Source organism: Spermophilus citellus, assembly GCF_964194105.1.
Source record: "Spermophilus citellus genome assembly, chromosome: 3".
Taxonomy (NCBI): Eukaryota; Metazoa; Chordata; class Mammalia; order Rodentia; family Sciuridae; genus Spermophilus; species Spermophilus citellus.
In genome coordinates, this window is record NC_138184.1 from 74,479,546 (window position 1) to 74,504,550 (window position 25,005).

Sequence of the window (25,005 nt, forward strand, 5' to 3'; positions counted from 1 at the left end):
CCAAACTTTTTAAATATTTTATTTAGAGACAGGGTCTTGCTGAGTTGCTTAGGGCCTTGCTAAATTTCTGAGGCTGGCTTTGAACTGGCAAACCTCCTGCCTTAGCCTCCCAAGGTGCTAGGATTACAGGCCTGCCCCACTGTGCCCTACCCAACAAGGTGTTTTTGGAAATGATAACAATATTATGAACAAGTTGTTTACCTGGGAATCAAGAATGGTTCATCATTGGAAAGTCTAATAATGTGATTGATGTCATAAACAGGTTAAAGGAAAATATTCATATCATCATCTCAATAACTGCAGAAAAAGAATGTAATAAAATATAACTGCTAATATTTTGTTTTTCCTTAGAATACACTCTCTAGAAATTATTAAAAAATTCAGAGCAGAAAAAAAAAATCAAACTAGAAACAAAGCATGAACACTAGGGAGATTGCAGTGCCTTATTATGGTGTCTGCCCTATAGCAGTCTTTGCTCAAGATGGCTTCATAAGGTCACTTTCAGCCCTTCCCTTCTGTGACCACAAATAGCATCTTTGGCAAATCTGGTTTCAGTTGGGCCTTTGCTCACCTCCTGAATTCCACGCAGGGTCTTAAAAACCCTTGAGGAATAAAAGATTTAAGCCTGCCCAATGGACTCCGTGATTCCGTACTTATAAAAGTGCCCCAAACGGGGGTGGGGGGAAGGAGGGGACAGATGCCCTAGGAGCAACCCGAGACCGGTCTGCGCGATCTGCCAAGTCACTGGCTCTGCCTAGGACCCAGAAATGAGAACGCTCCCGAGATTGGTGGATCTGTCCCTCCTCTGGAGAAAGGATGCGGGTAACCGATCTAAGGTGCAGAATCAAGGGTCCGGCTGTCTGAGAGCGCTAAGAAGCAGAAGCCTCCTAGGTGTTGGTGGCAAGCAGGGTCGCCAGGCTTGGGGATCCGGAGGCCTGGCGGAGAGATATACCAAGGGCGGCAACGGGGGATCAGAAGGCGAGCGAGGAAGCCGCCGAGACTCGGAGAACTCAGGAGCGCTGTTGGGACCTGTGAGGGGTCGGATGTAAGGGGCTGGCTGGGACGACCCTAGCCCACAGTTCCCTTGTGGTCTACAGAGACGTCCTCTGGACTCGGCGAAGTAAGGAGTGAGCTGAGTGGCTTTCCAGCCTCAGCGGCGCGGAAGTGCAGCGATGACGCAAGAACCAGAGCGGCCTGTACGGCCTCGAACTCAGGTGAGCCGCTCTTCCAGATGCCCCAATATCCCTTAACATCCCGGACTCCAGAATCCCTTGCCGCCACCTCGGCGTCTCTGCGCCCCGTGGGCCTGCACCTGAGTCTCCAGGGCATACCCTAGCTTGCCTTGCGCGAGACCTTTATTCCAAGGACCCCCCCCCCTTGACACCCACTGCGCTTGCGCGTCCGCTTCTGCTTTAATTACTTTGCCGGGCTCAGAAGCCAATTGCGCGTGCGCTGTCACTTCACTCTCTGTTTGGAACTGCTGGGCCGCCCTCTCTCGGCTCGCAGGTTTACCTGCTGTATGCGGCTGGCGGCTGAAGTTTCCCTGGCACTGAGCAACTGGCAGGTTCTGCATTTCGCTGAGTTTCGTGCCCTCCAGCTATTTGGAAATCTCCGAATTCCAAAACTTGCCCGGCCCAGTCGTTTCTGATGAGGGACTAGGGACCTGCAAGTAACTATACAGGAGCAGTCCTCCTTGAAGGCTTAACGAAGGTGTTCATTTGTACCAAACTTTTGTGGATGTATGTACAGTGGAGTTAGGTGCTAGGTCAAAGGAGCATAAGCAGGTATTCATGCCCAGGGATGGCCTGTGGGACATCCCAGTCTAGGAACCCTTATCATGATTGTATTGCTCCCAGGGTCCTTGCTCCTTGTGTGGGCCAGACAGACCCCAAGACGCAGTAGCCTTCTAAAGAAGGCAGCCCTGGCAACTCACTCCTGTGACTATTTCCCGCGTCACTGTCCCTCTTCATTGACCTGTCTTCCAAACTGTGGCAAGGTCTTTTGCAGAATCCTGTCCTCCAAAGCCTCTTCTAGTACTTCTCCATCCCTTAGCACAGTATGTCAAAGAATGGTGAATGTACTTCTGTCTTTTCTCTGATTCTATCTGTCCCCCAGTATCCTTCCTCATTGGAGCAAGCACTTGATAATAAAAAAATAGATTGTAGATTCTGGAAATTCTACACAAAACCTTTAGCCATATATTCTTCTGTCATAAAATTTGTATTTAAGTATTCAAAAGCAACAAAAAACATGACTTAATGAATTTGACTTGTATTACTGTAAATCTGTAGGACAATTTGCCAGAACAAGAAAAGCAATGTGATATTTGGGGGGAAAAGGTTAATAATTTTATTTTTATAAGATCAACTACTTCGTGAATGTCTAGGAAAATATCTGAGGGAAGCAGTTCATCGTGTGCTTTTAGGGGAGTGAAGAACTTTGGTATAACTACATTTTCAAAAAATCTTAATGAGCATGTCTTTTTTGTTTTTCTCTTTTGCAGTAGTGAGAGTAGAACTCAAGGTCTTCTGCATGCTAGGCAAGCTGTCTACCACTGAACTATACCCCCAACCCTGATCATGTCATTTGGTAATTAGGAAATCATAAAAGGAAAAATGGAAATGATATTGTGAATTTCTAAAAAAATACCAATGACATGGAATGGAACATCAAGGTCCCGAGTCCTCTTGACTGGGTATCTTGGGAAATCCTCCCACCTTCTCTAAGGGAGTTGTGCTAATATGAAAAGCTGTCCTTTCTGTCCTGGCACACATGCATCCAGCCTGGAGTTAGGTATTATCTTTAGGTACAGCCAAGGAAGTGACTCCAAGAGTACAAGGGAGTCAGGGAAGAGCTGGCTCTGGAACCTAGATGCCTCCACCATATATGGCTACTTGTCTATTGCTTCATTTACCCTGCAAATTCCCTCACATGTAGGACTACATGGCACTTTCTTTTAGCTTCATTGCAAAACAGGCTGGTGAGTGATAAGAGGAAGCTTAGCTCAGGTTCCTGGGGCCCAGTCACTCTATTGGAGAATGTTTCTGGGGGGGGGGGATCATTGGGACTCAGGGGCTGCTGTCCAGTTAGAGACAGAGCTTCACTCCACTGGGTCCCCAGCTCAGGGGATTGTCCTCATAACCACAGCAGACATGCCTAGGGGAAGTCCAACAAAGAGGCTGCGAACTGCTTTCCATCTCAAGAAAATGCTGGCAGAGGGAAGGAGGGGTGAGGTGGAGTTACCTCCTGGACTCCGAGCAAAAAGCTTGATTTCCCCTGCTCCCTGCTCGCCATGTGACCTAGGGAACTCCTCTCTCAGGTTTCTCATTTGCCTGGCTCAAATCAATGGCCAAGCTGTGATTGGTAGGTCTGGCCCAGGGAGGGAGGATGAGGTCATCTTTGGTCATTTTGTGTCTTCCCTTATCTCCTCTGATTCAGGGTAGGGTCCTGTTCCTGGTCATCTGTGCAGCTGGCATTGGTGGAACTTTTCAGTTTGGCTACAACCTTTCCATTATCAATGCTCCAACCTTGGTAGGTACCTTCTGTGCCCATTGTTAAGGTCTGAGTGGGTACTGGGTCAGGGCGGAGAGCTGTCCACTATGGGACTTTAGCTCAGCACTCACTTAGTAGTGCCTCTTCCCATCTCTTCTTTTCCACTGGGATGTCCCACAGATTTCTGCAGCTTTACACAGAGCTCTTTGCATCCTCCCCAAAACTAATGTCCTCCTGAGTCTCTGAATCACCTAATACCTATTGATGTGGGGATTATCCTTGAAACTTCCCTTCCACTCTTGGACACCAAGCCCATCCTAACTACCTCTAGAATCCAGATATTTCTTTCCATGATTCTGCCACAACCCCAATTCTAGTGCAGCCTCCTCATTGGCCTCCCTGCATTCCGCAGCCTTCCTGTCCCCCTCTCCCTCCTTCCACCCCTCTGCCTTCTTTCTCTTCCTCATTTTTCTCCTCCTCCTTCTATTCCTCTTTCTTCTCCTCCCCTTCTTTCCTTCCCTCCTCACCTTTCTCATTCTTTTGCTCATTCTTCTTCCTTCTCCTCCCCTTTCCTGTTCTTTCTTTCCCTTCCTCCCTCCCTCCCTTTCTTCTTTCCTTCCTTCCTTCCTTCCTTTTCTCTGGGATCTGGCTTTATTGCCAAGGCTTGACTCCATTCTGTATTCTCCTCCTGCCTCAGCTTCCTGGGTAGCTAGAAATACAAGCATGTGCTACTGTACCCACTCAGCTTTTTCCTTTTTTGAGCTCCCCTGAGTTTGTCAACTTATTTCCCTTCCCAGAAATATTCAGTGATTCTCCCCAGTGCTCATAGGACAGGACAGATTAATCCACCTGAAGTTCAAGGCCTCATGGGATCAAAACCTCTCCCTCTGTCATCCACTTTCAACCTTGATAACAAAGCATGTTAAATGTAGTTTCCCAAATGTCCATGACACAGCCCCTTCTATAAGCTTCCTTCCACTGGGAAGCACTCTCTTCTCTCTTGCTCCATGTTTGAGTCCCAGCATTTTACACTATCTGGGCCCATTTTAATGTTCAGTTAATTCCTATGAGAAAAGATGAATTTTGCAGCCCCAGTAAAAGAAGTTCACCTCTAAATTGCTTGAGTGTGAAGGACAAGTGTCTGGTCACAGAGATGGGAACCATGTGGGGCTTCACCCAGTTAGGAGGGAAAAGCTACAGGGACCAGAACCTAAGACAAAACTGATTCTGTTGCTCCTGCCTGGCCTTGTTCTCTTCCCAGTGAGCAAGAATGCAACCATCACCAGATTCACTTCCTACCAGCTGAGAACTATTCTCCCTCCCCAGCAGCTGAAAGTTCTGGGAAGAGTCCAGTTGAATCATTTTGGTCACATGCTTACCCCCTAGACTAATCATGTGGTCAGGAGGGTGGCATTTTCAAATTGCCTAGGTCTGAGTCTGGTAATCATTTGAACATTTTTTTTTTTGGGGGGGAGTACCAGGGATTAAACTTAGGGGCACTTGATCACTGAGCCACTTCCCCAACCCTATTTTATATTTTAATTAGAGACAGGGTCTCACTGAGTTGCTTAGAACCTCAATTTTGCTGAGGCTGGCGTAGAACTAGTGATCCTTCTGCCTCTCAGCCTCCAGAGTTGCTGGAATTACAGGCTTATGCCACCATGCCCAGCAAGTGATCCTGTTTATGGAGGCAGAAGGAGCTATAATTGATCAGTGAAGAAAACTTCCTCTGAAGGACAATTTATTAGCAGAAAACGTGAGTATTCTGGGCTGACACAATGATAACAGCCCAGCCCCTTAAAGAAAGCATAACATTAAAGGTTTCAAGAGGTCTGAACTGGCTACATTGGTTTATAAATTTCATTCAACAAGCATTTTAGTGCCCACTTAAGTGCAGATTCACATATTGGGGAGCAATCTCTTCATGGCAGGACAGGATCAGATCTTTTCTCCTGTGGGACAGCACCATCCCTCAAAAATGAGACTTTCTTGGGCTTGGAGGCTCCTCTTAATCTGCTGAATGATGTTAAAGAAAATATACTATTTTGTTAAAGAAAAAAAAGAATCAATGACACTTGTTTTTTTTTTTAATTTATTTTTTATTGGTTGTTCAAAACATTACAAAGCTCTTGACATATCATATTTCATACATTAGATTCAAGTGGGTTATGAACTCCCATTTTTACCCCAAATGCAGATTGCAGAATCACATCGGTTACACATCCACATTTTTACATAATGCCATATTAGTGACTGTTGTATTCTGCTACCTTTCCTATCCTCTACTATCCCCCCTCCCCTCCCCTCCCATCTTCTCTCTCTACCCCATCCACTGTAATTCATTTCTCTCCTTGTTTATTTTCCCATTCCCCTCACAACCTCTTATATGTAATTTTGTATAACAATGAGGGTCTCCCTCCATTTCCCTGCAATTTCCCTTTTGTCTCCCTTTCCCTCCCACCTCATGTCTCTGTTTAATGTTAATCTTTTTCTCCTGCTCTTCCTCCCTGCTCTATTCTTAGTTGCTCTCATTATATCAAAGAAGACATTTGGCATTTGTTTTTTAGGGATTGGCTAGCTCCACTTAGCATAATCTGCTTTAGTGCCATCCATTTCCCCTGCAAATTCCACGATTTTATCATGTTTCAGTGCTGTGTAATACTCCATGGTGTATAAATGCCACATTTTTTTAATCCATTCATCTATTGAAGGGCATCTGGGTTGGTTCCACAGTCTAGCTATTGTGAATTGTGCTGCTATGAACATCGATGTGGCAGTATCCCTGTAGTGCGCTCTTTTAAGGTCTTCAGGGAATAGTCCGAGAAGGGCAATAGCTGGGTCAAATGGTGGTTCCATTCCCAGCTTTCCCAGGAATCTTCATACTGCTTTCCAAATTGGCTGCACCAATTTGCAGTCCCACCAGCAATGTACAAGAGTACCCTTTTCCCCACATCCTCGCCAGCACTTGTGGTTGTTTGACTTCATAATGGCTGCCAATCTTACTGGAGTGAGATGGTATCTTAGGGTGGTTTTGATTTGCATTTCTCTGACTGCTAGAGATGGTGAGCATTTTTTCATGTACTTGTTGATTGATTGTATGTCCTCCTCTGAGAAGTGTCTGTTCAGGTCCTTGGCCCATTTGTTGATTGGATTATTTGTTATCTTATTGTCTAATTTTTTGAGTTCTATGTATACTCTGGATATTAGGGCTCTATCTGAAGTGTGAGGTGTAAAAATTTGTTCCCAAGATGTAGGCTCCCTATTTACCTCTCTTATTTTTTCTCTTGCTGAGAAAAAACTTTTTAGTTTAAGTAAGTCCCATTTGTTGATTCTTGTTATTAACTCTTGTGCTATGGGTGTCCTATTAAGGAATTTGGAGCCCGACCCCACAATATGTAGATCGGAGCCAACTTTTTCTTCTATCAGACGCAGAGTCTCTGATTTGATATCAAGGTCCTTGATCCATTTTGAGTTAACTTTTGTGCATGGTGAGAGAAGGGGATTCAGTCAATGACACTTGTTAAGCCACAGTAAGAAAGAATTTATTGATGGGAAGCCATGGCAATAAGTATAGGGACCACTCATGGGGTCCTGCAATGGAGGAGAGAGATTGGGTTCAATTCTGAATACAGCAAAGGCAAGTGGGAATTTATAGCCAAGGAGTAGGGTTGGAGTCAGTGGATGACAAATGACTAGAGGAAACATCAGGGATAAGGGCCAATTCTGGCTAAACCAATCTAACTGGATTCTTGTGGAAGGCAGGTGGGGTGTGTTAGAGGATGTCTACCTCATCAATCATCAAGGATGATCCACTATGGACTACAGGAGATTCTACCTAAACCAACTTATAAGATGTTAAATAAAAAGTACAGAAGGACTTTGTTTTGGATTATGCTTTGTTTTGGATTGGGCTCCAACAGACTAAGCTAAAAATCAAAATGGAGTCACTAAAAGTTCCATATCATCACAATGAACTAAACTGTTATGTTAGTCAGCTTTTTGTCACTGTGACAAAAAGGAAAAGTTTATTTTGGGTTCACAGTTTCAGAGGTGCAGTTTATGGTCAGTGGATTCCATTGCTCTGGGCCTGAAGCAAGGCAGAACATTATGGCAGAAGGGTGTGGTGGAGAAAAGCTTCTCAGCTCATGGAAGTGGGGCCTGCAATCCTCCTGCCTTAGCCTCCCAAGCCACTTCTCCACCACGCCCAGCTGACTCATGGCAGTTGGAAAGCAGAGAAAAAGAGGAGCCAGGGATAAGATATAATCCCAAGTGCACACTCCCGGTAACCTACTTCTTTCAGCTATTTACCCCTATAGTTACCCTATAGTAGTCCTTTCAAATTACTGATCCATAAAAAAACCCCAAATTATTAATCCATCAAATGCATTCACCCACTGATAAGGTTATAACTTTCATAATCCAATCTTTTCACTTCTGACATTGCTATATTACCTAACACCGAACTCCTTGGGGGACTTCATTTTTTTGATACCAGGGATTGAACCCAGAGGCACTTAACCACTGAGCCACAACCCCATCTCTTTTTATTCTTTGAGACAGGGTCTCACTAAGTTGCTTTGGGTCTCACTAAATTTCTGAGGCTGGCTTTGAACTTGCATTCTTCCTACCTCAACCTCCCAAGCCGCTAGGATTAGAGGCACGTGCCACCGTGCTCAGCTTGGGGGACATTTTTAAATCAATACCATAACAGCTGTTTATTTGACCTTATGAGATGAGAATTAGAGAGAAAACAGTCAAATTTCCCAAGCAGGTCAGTTTTAATACACATGATAATGAAGATTTCACTGCTTTTATCCTTACAAAGAAGTAATCTGAAAAAAAAAATGAAGCTAAATAATCAGTTTCCTATTGTTCTGTCTTCCAGTCTCCACCTTACAAGAAAAATAACTTTGAAATGACTGATTTGCTTTTTGTTTTTGTTTTTGCTTTCTTCAAGCACTTTGTAAAACCAACCTTCTTGGCTTGGACCATGAAAACACTTATTCTGTTTTATGGAATGAAGTGTTGCCTGATTCTAAGGTAGAAAATAAGACCAGTTAGATCAACTAAATTGTTGCAGTTTGTCCTTTGACACAAGATTCTTGCTAGTATTGGATAATGCAGCAATGAACACAGAAGTCCAGTCTTTGTCAGTGGCCACTCTTGAAAGGTTAGAGCCCAGGTTGGGGAGACTGGCTCTGGTTCCAGCTCCCCTGGATAGCAGATGAATGTGGCAAGTCCAGGCTGTCAGTCGTTACCTTTGCTGGCCAGGGTAGGGGAAAGAGCTGGCTCAATAACTGAACCCATTGTTCTCCTTCATGCCCTGATGATGGAGGAGGAGATGATTAAGACTAATATTTCATCCCTAGCCAACCGAAGGGTGTCCAGGTTTTCCCCATACACAGGCTTTCCTAACCATGGGGCTTCCATTCACTCACCTGAAGTGGCAGCTTTGGAGGGCGGGGCTTAGTGGAGTCTGAACATCCTGGGTGTAATCTTGACCTGTGGCTGAGGACATGGGCAAAATGTTTCACCTCTCTGGGCCCAATTCCAAGACTTAATGAGCAAAGTAACGTGTATTTAATAGTGTACAGTCATCCCTCAATCTTCATAGGATTGCAGCCAATCTGCAGTGACCTCACAAGGATAGAACAGAGGGAACTCCTGCATCCCTCTCCGGCCACTTCTAAGGTCCTGCTGGTGCTCATCATTGGCCAAGTCCAACAGAAAGCCAGTCAGGGAGGCAGCCGAGTGATGTGGGCTGTACAGGTGGCTTCCTGGGGCAAAATCAGGGTAGAAGTAGGGCATAGCGGGCTTGAAGGATATAGTTTAATTAGAACCATATTTGGTCTTTGACTCTGGTTCCTGGCTCAGAGCTCCTATAACCCTTGGAATTTTTCTGAATGATAGGAGTATCTTTTATTATTTGGAATGAGCCCCCCAACATAAGTTTATAGTAATGAGGTGATTTAGGACTAGGCCCTAGATGGCCTCAGAATAGAGCTGATCATCAGAAAGGCCACGTGATTAGAGTCAGCTTCTAGACCCACCTGCTGACCTCTGGGAAGGAGAGAAGGGCCTCAGACTAAGCTCTTATAAAAACTGTTGAACAATGAGATTTGATGTTCATACAGGTTTATGAATATACTGAGATGTTGGGAAGGTAGTGTGCCCAGAGAGGGCATGAAAGATCTGAACACCACCACCTTTAGGACCTTGTCCTCTGTTTCTCTTCCATCTGGGTGTTCCTGAGTTATTCTCTTATAATATACCAGTAAACATAAGGAAGTGACTTTCTGAGCTTTGTGAGCTATTATAGCAAATTATTAAACCCAAGGACAAGGTCATAAGAACGCCCAATTTGTAGGTGGTCAGTCAGGATACAATTGTAATTGGACTTAAAATTTTCACTTGAAATGGAGACAGTCTTGTGGGACTGATCCCTTTGACTTATAGAATTTGATGCTAAATTTCAGGTATAAAGTTTCAGTTTTGGACTACATTATAGCACATCTAGCTGGTGTCCAGAGAGTTGGAGAATTGCTTACTGTAGACAAGTTCCACACATTTGCTATCAGAAGTATTGTGTGAGTATAGAAAAATAGTGTGATTCCATAAAGGGGCAGATAGAGACTATCCAGTGCTAGGAGTTTTCTTTCTTTTTTTTTCCCCTACACCATGGAGAGCTCAAGAGACTTGATGACTGAATTACAGAATCACAGAGCCTTGTGGAGGAGAAGGCCTGTCCTGTCCAGTACCAGCATCCCTGTCATTCCCAGGAGGCTGACTGCCATCTCTTTTCACAGCATATTCAGAAATTCACCAATGACACATGGCAAGCACGCACTGGAAAACCACTGCCTGACCACATGGTTCTGCTTGTATGGTCCCTCATTGTGTCTCTTTTCCCCATGGGGGGACTTTTTGGAGCCCTGCTTGCAGGACCCATGGCCATTAAGCTGGGAAGGTAAGTGATTTCTGTGTAGCACCCCCTCACCCAGTATCCTTTAATGAGGGGCATCCCAATCTGTAGGTTGAGGAATGTGAAAGGACAATGCCCAGCACCCTCCAGGCCCAGATCAGCTCCTCACCTAGTCTCTCATTCCAGCTGTGTTTTTACATTGAAAGTCACATTTTCAAGGAAATTTGGTAGAGAAAGGAGTTCTGTGCAGTGGTGGAGGGAAGATTCCTTGTTTCTAGTTTCATGTCTGCCAATATGTGCAATTTGATCTTAAGCAAGTATTTTCCAGGCTTTGCTTTCCCCCTATGTATCTGATGCAGTTCCTGGGTTGCAAACAACAAAAACTGACTCTAGCTCACATGATCAAAAATTGTAAGAACTGGATGGATATTGAGGCAGCTCACAAGAAGGAAAAGAGGTGTTTAAAAGCCAGGCCTTAGCCACAGGTGGTGGCACATGCCTCTCATCCCAGAGGCTTGGGAGGCTGAGGCAGGGGTTTTGTGAGTTCAAAGCCAGCCTCAGCAACTCAATGAGGCCCTGTCTCTAAATAAAGGATTTTTAAAAGGGCTGAGGATGTGGCTCAGTGGTTCAGGCCCCACATTCAATCCCTGGTACAAAAAAAAAAAAAAAAAAGAAAAGAGAAAAGAAAAAGCCAGGCCTCAAGAAGGGCATAAGTCCAGGTGGTGCCAAGGGTTTCAGCAGCCAAAGCTTTGGAATTTCCTTTAGGGACGATGCCTTCAGCACGCTCAGCTCTATCATTCTATCTACAGTATCTTCATTCAAGATCCAGAATCTGGGAAGACAAGTTGTTCTTGGGTGACATGACTACATTTATGAAGGAGTGGGAAAGAGGCAAATCCAGACAGAACACAAGTGGCTACCACAGTTCACCCCTTTGCTAGCTACCAGACTATACGGACCCTTTCTACCATACATGTAGTCTAAAAGTGACCCCACCTAACATGCCGTATATGCCAGCATCTGTATTCACTCTTCCTTGTGTGATTACAGATGCATTGTTTTGAACATTAGAAGCATTGTTTTGTCACAGCCACCAGGAGCAATGTAATAAAGGTATTCTTCCTGAGCGTGGGAGTTTTATGGACTCTCCATTCTTCTACCAGCCCTGCAGTTAGTTAGGCCTTTTTGATATTCTGTACTTTATGGTAAATTTAAGGACAATATTTTCCCCTTATCTGTGGGGGATATGTTCTAAGACCCAGTGGATGCCTGAAACCACCAAGAGTGCCAAACCTTATACTTACTATATTTTTTCCTGTATACACATACCTATGATAAATTTTAACTTACAAGTTAGGCATAATAAGAGATTAACAATAAAAACAAATAAAAAATTGAACAATTAGAATAATACATTAAAATAATATTTTTTTAAGAGAGAGAGAGAGAGTTTTTAATATTTATTTTTTTTTAGTTTTCAGCGGTCACAACATCTTTGTTTGTATGTGGTGCTGAGGATCGAACCCGGGCCGCACGCATGCCAGGCGAGCACGCTACCGCTTGAGCCACATCCCCAGCCCCCTAAAATAATATATTGTAATAAGAGTTCTATAAAACATGAATTACTTACTTGACCCTCATTTGTACTCTTTCACTCTATGTCATACCTTACTTACCAAGACATATAGGCTACTTGCTGCTTCCTCTTCTCCAGGTCCTTTCAGTGTGAACTCATCAAAGTAGTGGGCCAGCAGGATGCTCCATGGAATAATTGTGGTCCACAGCATAGAACTGTTGTATCATTAAGGCAGTTTGGTTGAGGTGTATTGCTGTCCACGCCAGGTGAAAGCAAAGTGTTTCTGGCATTATCTGTGTATTGAAATGGAAAAAAAAAATGCATTCACAGGGCAAAGTCTGTTTTTTTGTTTTGGTACTGGAGATTAAACCCAGGGATGCTTTACCATCAAGCTGCATCCCTGCTCCCCTTTCCCACTTTTGGTACCAAGGATTGAACCTAGGAGTGCTTAACCACTGAGCCACATCCCCAGCCCTTTTTAAAATTTTATTTTGAGCCAGGGTCACACTGACTTGCTTAGGGCCTCACTAAATTGCTGAGGCTGGCTTTGAACTCACAATCCTCCTGCCTCAGCCTCCAGAGCTGCTGAAATTCCTAGCCCTTTGTATATTTTTAAAAGAGGATCTCACTAAGTTGCTGAGGCTGACCTCAAATTTGCTATCCTCTTGCCTCAGCCTACCAAGTTGCTGGCTTTATAGACATGAGCCCTCATGCCTGGTTTCTTCTAGGGTTTTCATTAAGCCTAAGAAATGATATATGAGTTCCTTCGTTTTACAAAGGAGTTTGGGGAAAGCAATGCTTATTCTAAAAAGCAAAAGCCATAAAATATAAACTCTGTCATTTCATGCTGCTGTGCAAGCAGAAAGGAGAGTAATTTGGCGGGGAGTGTTGGGGGAGGAGTGTGAGAGTGTGCATTTCAAGGCATTCCACAAGTGAGCCAAGACGCAATGGCTACTGCTTATTTCAATTTATATAATTTATTCTCATTGACAGCACTCACACATGCATACTCACACGCACACACACACAGGTCTGTGACTGATCAGGACTAGGGGTGATACAGAAAGGAAAAGAAGGGTCCCTCTGAATCAAACCAAAGTGTCTTTTTCCTGTGTCCCACTTTCCCCAAGGAAGAAGTCGCTCCTGGTGAATAACATCTTTGTGGTGGCTGCAGCGTTACTATTTGGCTTCAGCCACAAAGCAGGCTCCTTTGAGATGATCATGCTGGGAAGACTGCTCATGGGAGTCAGTGCAGGTATGGGGGCATCTCATCCTGCCTGTCTATTCCTATTCATTCATTAGTTCCTTTATTTCCTTCTTTTGTTCCTTTTATTCACTGACATATTTTCATTCACGCCTACCTGTTTTGCAAAATAACTAAGTATGGTTTATCTTAAAAGACTCGAATAACTAGATATTTACAGTAGATGTATAAAAATGAAGAAGTTGCAGGAATGGGGAAAACATCCTTAAACTCGCACTACCAACACTCTAAACCTGAGTTTCCTGGCAGCCAAGGCATAAAGGGACATAGGATTACTTCTCTAACATTCTCTTCCCCTTATCTGTGGCAGATATGTTATATATCCCCTTTTCTGTGGGGAAAGGATAGCATCTTAGGAACTCCTGAGTTTCTGAGGCTTGATATGTGAGGGAGAAGAAGTTTTAGTACATATACATAAGCTTTTAGGGATTACAATTAAGTTACAACTTGATTCTCTACTTTTATACAGCCAGATATTGATATCCTTATTAGTTACCCATTCCTGTGAAACAAATTACCCCCAAGCTTAGTGGCTTGAAACAACCAACATGGTTTATGTGTGTGCGTGCACTGCCGGGGATGCAACTCAGGGCCTTGAGCATGCTAAGTAAGTTTTCTACCACTGAACTGTAGCCTCAGCCCGTAACCATATTTATAATGCCAGTTTCTGTGGGTCAAGAGCCTGGAAATGCCTTAGCAGGGTAGCTCCAGCTTGAGGTCTCTCATTAGGTCATGCTCAGCTGTCAGTTACAACTGCTACCACCTGAAGGGGCTGGATAATCTTTTCTGAGATGGTTCCCTCATAGGCCACTGGCAGGAGGCTCCAGCTCCTCACCCTGTGGGTCTCTCTGTAGTGTTCCTTGAATATCCTCATGAAACATGGCAGCTGGTATTCTCCAGAGTGAGTGGAGAGAGAGGCGGGGGTGGGGGTGGATGAAGAGGAATTTTTAGCGCTCTTTGTGTCCCCCTTTCAGAAGTCATGCACCACCAGTTTCCCCACATTCTATTCATTGAAAGTGAATCTCTAAGAACAACCCACACTCCAGGGGAAAGGAACTAGGTCAGACTTTGTCATTTTCCCCTGAATATATCCAAAAAAGAAGGAATCCCTCCTCAAATGTTGGAAGGAAGAGCAGAGGTAGCCCTGAGACTCCTTGACCATCAGAGCAATTGCCTTCCTCTGAATTCTCATCACCCATGAGAAAGGGGCTGACACTGATGGGAGATGTTTCCTGACCCCAGGTCAGAGAGTGGGGTGGAGGTTTCCCAGGTATATGATATCCTAATATGGCCTCCTAGCTTTTGGCATTTGTAATGAATGAATAGTGGGGTGGGCAGCAAGGGCACTGTTCAGTTTTGTTTTCCCATTGGCTGTATAGGTGCCAGATGTGTCCATGGGGGAACTGGAATGAGGTGAGGACCTACATCTGTAGTGGTCAATGTAAAGCATTGAAATGAGAACCTGGAAAGCTGGAAGGCATCCAGAACATGGTCCTTCCATTTTCCTTCCACCCCCAGCACTTGAGAGATTGTATACCAACTTTCCATCACTATAATGAAATACCTGAGGCTATTAACTTATGAAGAGAAAAGATTTATTTTTGGCTCTGGTTCTGGAGGTTCCAGTCTAACATTGTTTGTTTTGTTTTGTTCTGTTTTGTTTTGGTACTGGGGATTGAACCCAGAAGTGCTTCACCACTGAACTACATCCTCAGACTTTTTTATGTTTTATTTTGAGGCAGGGTTTCACTAAGTTGAGAGCCTCACTAAGTTGCTGAGGCTGGCCTTGACCTTGCAGTCCTCCTGTCTCAGCCTTCTCAGTTGCTTTGGGTTATAGAGGTGCACCACCATGCCCGGCTCCAGGCCAACATTGGAGTGGCACTTTTGTTTTAGTCCTCTGGTGATGACAACATATTATGGTGGGAGTATGTGTAGGAATAAATCATTCATCTCATGAGCCAGGAAGCAAAGAAGAAGAGTAGGAGACTGAGGTCCCACAATCTCCTTTAAGATCTTGCCTCCAAGCCAGGTGTGGTGGCGCATGCCTGTAATCCTAGCTGCTAGGGAGGCTGAGGCAGGAGGATCACAAGTTCAAAGCCAGCCTCAGCAGTGGGGAGAAGCTAAGCAACTCAGGGAGCCCCTGCCTCTAAATAAAATACAAAAAAGGGCTGCGGATGTGTCTCAGTGGTCGAGTGTCTCTGAGTTCAATCCCCAGTACAAAAAAAAAAAAAAAAAAGATCAAGCCCCCAATGACCTAAGGACCTCTCTTAAGGCCCCACCTCATAAAGGTCCACAGTAGCTCCTAAGAGCAAGCACCTGGAGACCAAACCTTTAACACATGGGCCTTTGGGGGACATTCAATGTTCAAACTGTTGCAGAGACTTTAATACCTAGAAAGATCCCATGAATATGTGGGATTGTGATGAGGAACCAAGGGATGGGGAGAGCCTATCTGGGAAAGATGACTTTTCTCCCAGGAATCCTGAGGCGTTGAGCTGGGATCTGTCATCCCTGTAGAAGGTGAGGTGGAACCTCTCAGAGTGTGGGGGGTGAGGGAATGGCCCACTGAGTCACAGCCCAGCAGACAAGAGGCAAGAAAGACATGCAGGCCTCACAAGGACCCTCTTTGTGGCTGAGCACCCTTGCTGTGCGCATGTCCAGGCGTGAGCATGAACATTCAGCCTATGTACCTGGGGGAGAGTGCTCCCAGTGAACTCCGAGGAGCAGTGGCCATGACCTCAGCCATCTTCACAGCCCTGGGGATCGTGATGGGACAGGTGGTCGGATTGAGGTGAGTACCCCTCCCCCTATGCATTTATGGCCCCTTCTGCTTTCAGGGACGCCAGTAAAAATCTGTCTTCACCCAGATTTCTCCCCTCCCCACCATTTGATTAAAGCATTGCTTCTATGCATGAGGGCATCAAAACCCTGTTCACAGCCACGTGTCTAATATAGAAAAAGAGCTTTTCAATCAGCCAAACTTTGGTATGAATCACCTTTTCCCATCTTCTCCAGGGTAGGGAGCAAAGAACAGTTCTTGACAGCAGGGAGGGTGAAGATTTGGGCTTTTGAAGAGGAACTTGTTCTGGCCATCATAGAAAAAAAAAAAAAGGAAAGTGCAGAGCTTGGATCCCCAGGGAGAAAAATTGCTAGGGATAAGGTGGGGCAGGGGCCCTTCCCTCTCTCAGTTCCTACCTGGTTTGGAAGGATCTTGATGTCCAAACTCAAAGCTAGATAGAAAGAGTCACAGGCCAACATGACCCTCTGCAAGCAGGTTAGTAAGGCAGGCAGGGGTCAAGGGGGAAGGTGAGGAGACAACTGTTCTGTCCTGTCCTCTGCCTTCCTAGGAATCTGATGGGTGGCCCACAGGTATGGCCCCTTCTGCTGGCCAGTTGCCTGGTGCCTGGGGTAATCCAGCTCGTCTCATTGCCCCTGCTTCCTGAGAGCCCACGCTACCTCCTCATTGACTGTGGAGACACAGAGGCCTGCCTAGCTGGTGAGTCCCTGCCCTTGGGCCTCTGGACTATACTTATTCCAAGGATGCATCTCACCAGTACAGGTCCTTATCTTTTGGGTTTTATTTAGTAGGGAAAAGCTCTTTTCTTTGTGTCTCAACTTCATGATCTATTCACATATGCCTTCAAAATTCTTTGTCAAAGGGATATCCTAAATTATAGGGTAATAGGATGGGTCAGACCACCTTTGTCATCCAGGAAATCCAGGTGTACATAAAAATACACACACACACACACACACACACACACAGGAGAGACACTTATGCAAGACCTCACCTGCCCAATGCCAACTGGGTGATGATTGCTGTATCAGTTAACTATAATAAATATGGTCAAGGAACAATTGCAAAATCTCTGGCTTAAAACAACAATCATTTACCACATCTTTTACTCATTTATTCCTTTGGCAGCACAACTCCGCTGATCTCATCTGGGCCAGGAATCGGTCAAGTCTGGTCTGAGCTGGGCTGCTTTAGTTCTGTATATTTGTCCTTCTTCTCAAACTCTTGGTACTAATGAACTCAGGGATGTTCTTAGTGTGGTGGTGGCAGAGGCACAAGAAAGCAAAACAGTTGCACAAGTACTTTCAAAACCTTCATCCCTCAACCCCGTACCCATTAATGTCCCATTCACATGCTGGTGAATCCAAAGCCTCAGAATGGGAAAATCAATGACGTTCTCTCCCATGGCAAAGAGTGGGGTTTAAGGAGGGATGAAGACCAGGGCCCAGGAATGTATTCTTATTGATTGGCCATCATGACCACATTTTTCTTTTTTATTTTGAGATGGGGGTCTCTGTATGTTCTAAAGCTGGTCTCAAACTCCTGAACTCATCAAGTAATAGGCATAGTGCCATGCCTGTCCATGGTCACAATTATTATGTATATCCCTCCTCTCTGCAAAATATGTTCAGTCCCATCTCAGGATCCCCCAAAGTCTCAGTCATGACATCAGTTTTGAAGTCCCAGATCCTTTTTTTTTTTTTTTTTTTGGACCATGGATTGAACCCAGAGATGTGTGACAAATAAGTAACATCCCCAGCCCACCCACCTGCCCCCCACCACCGTTTTTAAAATAATTTTTTTTAGGTAGATGGACCCAATATCTTTATTTATTTGTTTATTTATTTATATGTGGCACTGAGGATTGAACCCAGTGCCTCACACGTGTGAGGCAAGTGCTCTACCACTGAGCTACAACCCCAGCCTCCCAGCTCTTTTTTTATTTTACTTTTTTGAGACAGGGTCCTGCTAAGTTGCTTAGAGCCTCACTAAGTTGTTGAGTCTGGCTTTGAACTTGTGATCCTCCTATCTTAGCCTCCTGAGCCACTGGAATTACAGGCTTGCGCCACTGAGCCCAGAGAAGTACCAGATCTTAGGATCGCATTGAATTATATGTACCTTTTTTTTTTTTTCCCCTTAGTACTGGGTATTGAATCAAGGGCCTTGCACATGCTGGGCAAGCACTCTCAGCCTTGAAAGCTACATTCTAAACCATTTATTTATTTTGAAACAGAACCTGGTTAAATTGCCCAGGCCGACCTCAAACTGGCAATCCTCCTGCTTCAGTCTCCGGAGTCCTTGTAATTAGAGGTTTCTACCATGCCCAGCTTTTATTATTTTTTTGAGATCGGTTCATCCTAAGTTGCCTAGGTGGGCCTCAAACTTTCGGTCCTCCTGCCTGAGCTTCCCTGTAGCTGGAGTTACAGGTGTGATCACTGCTTCTGGCTATGTGCCTTTTTTTCCATCCAGATACCATGGTTTTTAAAAAACAGGTCTTCTAAATTTAAAACTATAAACTTCTTAGAAGAAACAGATATAAATGTATGGGCTTTGGATTCAGCAATCGTTTTTTCAATATGACAACGAAAGTATGATCGACAATTAAAAATATAGATAAGTAGATATCAAGAACTAAAAAAAAACTGTCATGCTTCAAGAAGATAAGAAAATAAAAAGGCGTCGGATGCAGTGGCACACACTTGTAATCTCAGGGGCTAGGGAGGCTGAGACAGGAGGATCGTGAGTTCAAAGTCAGCCTCAGCAACAGTGAGGCGCTAAGCAACTCAGTGAGACCCTGTCTCTAAATAAAATACAAAATAGAGCTGGGGCTGTGGCTCAGTGGTTGAGTGTCCCTGAGTTCAATCCCTGGTATCCCTCCCAAAAGAAAAAGAAAGTAAAAGGCAACTTGTGGAATGGGAGAAAATTTTTTCAAATCATTTAACTGGAAAATGAGTTGTATCTAGAATATGTAAAGAACTCATAGCTCAGCAACAAAAAGATAACCAATTTTCAAATGGCAAAGGATCTGAAAAGACATTTTTACTTAGAAGATATACAAGTGGCTGATACGTGCATGAAAAAATGCTCAACATTGGGGCTGGGGAGTTAGCACAGTTGGTAGGGTGCTTACCTTGCATACACAAAGCCCTGGGTTCAATCCCCAGCACCAAAAGCTCAACATCATTATTCACCAGAGAAATGCAAATCAAAATCATAATGAGATGCAATTTCACATCCATTATGATGGCAATAATTTAAAAAGTCACATAGAAACCAGTGTTGGCAAGAACATAAAGAAATTGGAACCCTTAATGTAAAATGGTGTGATAATTTAGGAAAACAATCTGGGAGTTCCTCAAATGATTTAAATAGAGAGTTACCATATAACCCAGCCATACAACCCAAGGGAAATGAAACCTATGCCCCCCCGCCCCCCCCAAAAAAAAACTTTGTATGTGAATATTTGTAGTAGCATTATTCATAATAGCCAAAAGGTAGATGCAAATAAAGCATCCATCAACTAATGAATAGATCAATAAATGTGCATATTCATACATTGGAATATTATTTAACCATAAAAAGGATTGAGTAATTGATACATGTTGCAATGTGTATGAACCTTAAAAACATGCTACAATTCACAAGATCCAAGTTATGGAAACAGCCTAGATGTTCATCAACAGATGATGGACAAAGAAAATGTGGGAGAGATACACAATGGAGTTTCATTCAGTCATAAAGAAGAATCAAATTATATCATCTTAAGTGAAGTAAACCAGACAAAGAAAGTAAAGGGCTATATGTTTTCTCTGATATGTGGAAGTGAGAGAGGAGAAAGGGAAGGAAAAAAGCAATCTCATGAAAATGGCAGGAAGACCCATAGAGTAGGGACAGGGAATGGGGGAAGGATGAGGAAAGGGCAGGTTAGGGGCTGAGGAAGGAAACTAAGCAAGTTTGTCATGTGCGTGTATAAATATGCCACAATGAAATTCACTATTCTGTCTGCGCCAATAAAAAACTTATGCTATGTAAGAGAAGCCAGTCACAAAAAGCCACATGTATGATTCCATTACATGAAATGTCCTGAACAGGCAAGTTTGTAGAGAGAGAGATTTGTGTTTCCTGGGGCTGGGGGCATGAAGGGCTGACTGGAGTGTGACAGCTAAGGGATTTCTCTTCATGGTTTTAAAATTCATTGTGGTGATGGTTGCACAACTCTGAACTCATTAAAAACCACTGAGTCATGTTCTCAGAAAAAAAGGACCTAAAAGGGTGAATTGTGTGGTATGTAAATTATATCCCAAAATAGATGTGTTTTTTTTAAATGATGAACTTCTAAAACTGAGTAAAAGAAGTGGAAGAGGTTGTAAGTTAAAACAAGTTCACTTGTTGAATTAAAATAGTTGATGGAATTTCCACCTGAAAATGTCTATGTTCTCACTGAGATAGACTTCCTAGCATAACCATGTGCTAGTAAGAGTTTGTAATCCGAAAATGATGTGTCAGATACAAATAATGCAGAGGTAGCACAGTTCCAGGTAATGACAAGCTCCAAGGTGTGTCCTGAGCGTGGGTGGCTAAGGTGGAGTGGAGGAGGAGTCGCCAGAGACCAGGGAAGTCAGGGAGCTTAATGCAACCAGAAGTATTTGCTAAATTGAATCAAGGAATTACTTCCCTAACTCGCCCTGTATCAGGCAGTATTAAAGCATCAATGTAACTTTTAAAGTCTTAAAAATTACTATATTTTCCCTAGGCAAATTTTATTTTTATTCTACTGAATTCAGGGTTAGGTGTATGAATTTGAAAGGAGAGCACACTCAAGTTACTTCTCATGTGTGGAAGAAAAAAGAAAAGGAGATTTTTTCAATACTCTATAATTACACTAAGAATATATATAAAAGAAACTTTAGGAGAATAAGCTTCCAGAAATTTAGAAGCAAAACAATGAATATACAAGACCATAAATAAAATACTGAGCACCTTTGTCAACTGATTCCAAAGATTCACCTAAGACCATCTTCCTTTGCAGTTCCAAGATTAGCAGAGTCAGAGGGAGGGTTTCTGGGAACCCCATAGGCTTTTTCCCTTCATCAACCCAACCCAGAGGATTTTCTCATGTCCCAACTGATCTTTTCTTAGAAGCCATCATTTGCTCTCACCTGTGGGGTCCCTACACTCCCGGTCTCCAAATATAGTTTGGAGTATAATTTCCCCAATTTCATTGTCCCCAAACCAGTCTCCTCCACTAAGACACACTAAGAGTCCAAGGAAGGATATAGAATCCATTGCATTCAGCACTGAGTAATTTAATAAGGAGAATTGGATGGGTGTTTACAAATTAACTAGAATGATTGGAGGACTAGGCTCTAGGTAGTGGCTACAGGAACATTCCCAGAGAAACATAGAACTGAACATCCAGGCAAGCTACTGGCTCTGCAGTGTACAGGATGATGACCAATCAGTCAACTAACACTGGAACTGCTGAGTTTATGAATCTGCAAGCATAGCTGTGATCCTGGAATCAGAAAGTCAGGACCAGGAAACTACCACTGTTACACCACAACTGCTTCTCAACACCCATACAGCCAGTGACTGGGTACTAGACCAATTCAGAGAAACCTCAAGATTTTGGAAATGGTCCAAGATCTTGTTCACCAGCAGAAAAAGTAAAAACTTGGAAGGGAAGTAGTTTCTGTTTCACTTCTACTTTCTAGGCTAAAATCAGAGTGTGTATAATAAATTCATCCAGGAGGAAAAAAAACCAAACAAACAGGTCTTCTTCCCATCCCACACTCAGTGTATAATGGTCAAAGTGAGACAAGGTAACCAGAATTCAAGAGTTTAATTTCAAACACAAGGTGGCCAAAAGGCACAAAGCAGTCATTGATCCATAACAATTCTGTAATGCCCCTGGGAACACTTGCCAGGTTTCCCTGGCTTAGAGGTGGGGCTTGATCTGCCCCCTGGGAAGGGTTCTCCATGGTTTTTGCTTCTGCCCTCTGAGATAGTCCTCCTTTTCTGTCACCTTCCTTTATACTTTCTGGAGAGTATTGGGAAGTGTGCTGCTTTTAGTGCTTGAGTAAATTTCTCAGCTGTTGCCTGTAGGAAGTTAAGGCATTGAGGTCTTTATATTTCAAGCTGTTGCAGTCTTTTTTTGTCTAACTGGCAGAGCTTTTGCTAATACAGTCTTCTCAAAAATGATGTGAATTTTCTATGTATTTGATTTACATGCAGAGAGAGAGAGAGAGAAAGAGAGAGAGAGAGAGAGAGAGAGGTGTGTGGAGATATTTTGGGGTGGGGTGAAGGGTTTACTGCTGGGTAGTATCAAAGAAGGCCTGAGGGAGAGGAAGTGCAGCACCCTTCTCCGTCTCAGCTCTGCAGCTGCTGCGGGGCACCCAGGATGTGGCAGAGGAGATGGAAGAGATGGAGGAGGAGCGTGCTGCCTGCCAGGGCCGCCAGGCACGGCGCCCATGGGAGTTGTTCCAGGACCGGGGCCTGAGGAGGCAAGTGACAAGCCTTGTGGTGCTGGGCAGTGCCATGGAGCTCTGTGGGAATGACTCGGTGAGGCTCTGCCCTGTCCTGTCCTGCACCCTAGGTCTGCTGAGGGTTTGTGCTGTAGGCAGGTGGGAGCCATGGAAGGTTGAGGGGAACCAATGCTTCAGAGCCGCCCCTCCTGCTGGCCCAATCCTAGGTGTATGCCTATGCTTCCTCAGTGTTCCGGGAGGCAGGAGTGCCTGAAGAGAAGATCCAGTATGCCATCATTGGAACTGGGAGCTGTGAGCTGTTTGCAACTTTTGTTAGTGTGAGTCCAGATTTGGGCCCATTCCTATCCCCAGTCCTGCCAGAGGGACGCTTGGGATACTGATGCTCTTAGGACTTTGCATTAAGCTATTTTCCACTCCTGTTCATGGTGGTAAAGTACAGCAAGTCGGCAAGCATTCCTACTGTTGGCTGGGCATTCACACCATTGCTTTGAGATGAGAACCCTAAATGAAGTTGAGTAATTAACCAAGGTCCTCTGGGATATTAATAAAGTCGTGACCTTCTGAAGCAATAAACTGTACCTCTCTCTTAACACACACCAGCTTTCCCATGAGACCCCTCTGTATTGCCTGTTCCCAAACCAAGAGCCCAGAGTGTGGTACCTTCCTGAGTGGCTCCTTTCCTTTGCAGTGCGTGGTGATTGAGAGGGTGGGTCGGAAGGTGCTGCTGGTAGGGGGATACTCTCTGATGACCTGCTGGGCCAGCATCTTCACAGCTGCGCTGTGTCTGAAGGTAGCTGGGGGGCGGGGTGAGGGGTGGTAGCTGGGCCAGGTTTGTTTTCCACCTCACTCCACCTTATCTGCTGCAGAGCTCCTTCCCCCGGATGCCCTATCTGGCCGTGTCCTGCGTCTTTGCTTTCATCCTCAGCTTTGGTATCGGCCCTGGTGAGTGGGCCTGAGGGCCTCTGGTCTTTGGGCCTTGCTGACGGAACAATGGGTGACTGAGTGAATGATGGTGGATGTGACTGTAATGTCATTTTCAAATCCCAGACCCACTTGTGCTGAGGCTTCTGGGAGGACTAGAGGAGGACATCCAGGGGCCCCCATGCAGATGGGACTAAGATGACAGAGAGGCAGGGCAAAGAGCCCTGGATGATAGCCCTCTGACCTCTTCTTATAGCTGGAGTGACGGGAATCCTGGCCACAGAGCTCTTTGATCAGACAGCCCGACCTGCTGCTTACATGGTCTGTGGAGCCCTGATGTGGATCATGTTGTTCCTGGTTGGAATTGGGTTCCCCTTTGTCATGGTAGGCCTGCCCTTCCCCCCGGGGTGGGAGGCCCTGCTTCAGGTTTTGTCCCTATCACTGGAGCACCCCAGGGAGTGGTGCCTCTGTACATGAGAACTGAGGCCGAGTGGGAGGGACCTTATGTGAACCAAGGGAGCAAGTCTTTTCTCAAAACTTGTCATGGGCCTTCCATTGAGAAGGGACACAACAGGTCTTGGGGTCTCTTTAACCCACAGGAGAGCCTGTCCCACTTCCTCTTTGTTCCTTTCCTCGGTGTCTGCGTCTGTGGAGCCATCTACGCTGGATTGTTCCTCCCTGAGACCAAAGGCAAGACATTCCTGGAGATCTCTGAGGATTTACACAGGCTCAGCTTGCCCGTGCAGGCCCAGGGCCCCACAAGGAGCAGCAGGGAGGTCATCCAGTCCACAGAGCTATAGCTGCACAGTTGTGGCAGGGGCTAAAGGTGGCTGCTGCCCTGTCCTTTGCTTTTCAGAATGACTTGCACCTACATTTGCCTTTTTTATACTTTGATATAATCCTATATTATTTGTACACATTTGTGTCCGGCTTTCTTTGGAAAAGTTTAGTTGCGTGTGTTAGTATACATTCCTTTGTGTTGCTGAGTAGTTATCCCCTGTATGGATATACCATGATTTGTTTATCCCTTTGCCTATTGGGGGCTGAGGATACAGCTCAGTTGGTACAGTGCTTTCCTTGCATGCATAAGGCCCTGGGTTCAATCCCCAGCACTGCCAAAAAAAAAAAAAAAAAAAAAAAAAAAGTCTTTGGTAGACATTTGGATTACTTCTAATTCTTGGCCATCATGAATAAAGCTGCTGTGAGTATTCCTATGCAAATTGTTGTATAGATGTGTATTTTCATTTTTTGTGCATCTGTTTGGGCTGCTATAACACAGTATCATAGACTGGGTGGCTTATAAACAATAGAAATATACTCCTCATAATTCTGGAGGCTGGGAAGTCCAGGGTCAAGGGCCCACTTCCCGGTTTATAAACATTTGTTTTCTCGATGTAACCTCCCATGGCAGAAGTGAAGAACTTCATCTCTTTTATAAGGCACTAGTGGATCCCATTCATGAAAGCTCTACCCTCATGACCTAATCACGTCTTAAAGGCACAACTTCCGAATACCATTATATTAGGTAGCAAGAAATCTCTAGAGAGT

The 25,005-nt window shown here is 44.5% G+C and overlaps 1 protein-coding gene across 6 annotated transcripts; it reads left to right on the forward strand.

Moving 5' to 3' along the window:
- The first annotated feature begins 703 nt into the window (after positions 1-703).
- Positions 704-24,318, forward strand: SLC2A11 (solute carrier family 2 member 11). 6 transcript variants are annotated; one of them, XM_081284497.1, is made up of 13 exons: positions 1,180-1,214; positions 3,439-3,531; positions 5,118-5,248; positions 10,299-10,459; positions 13,121-13,245; positions 15,916-16,045; positions 16,602-16,750; positions 22,425-22,612; positions 22,743-22,853; positions 23,225-23,326; positions 23,403-23,478; positions 23,714-23,841; positions 24,057-24,318. In XM_081284497.1, exons 4-13 carry the CDS (start codon positions 10,362-10,364, stop codon positions 24,255-24,257), a joined length of 1,308 nt encoding a protein of 435 aa, XP_081140623.1. In that variant the 5' UTR covers positions 1,180-1,214; positions 3,439-3,531; positions 5,118-5,248; positions 10,299-10,361; the 3' UTR covers positions 24,258-24,318. The 6 variants fall into 6 exon arrangements, with proteins under 6 accessions (XP_081140625.1, XP_081140622.1, XP_081140620.1 ...); XM_081284494.1 differs by lacking the exon at positions 5,118-5,248 and having other exon boundaries at positions 706-1,214; XM_081284496.1 differs by lacking the exons at positions 5,118-5,248; positions 23,225-23,326 and having other exon boundaries at positions 705-1,214.
- Positions 24,319-25,005: the final 687 nt, after the last annotated feature.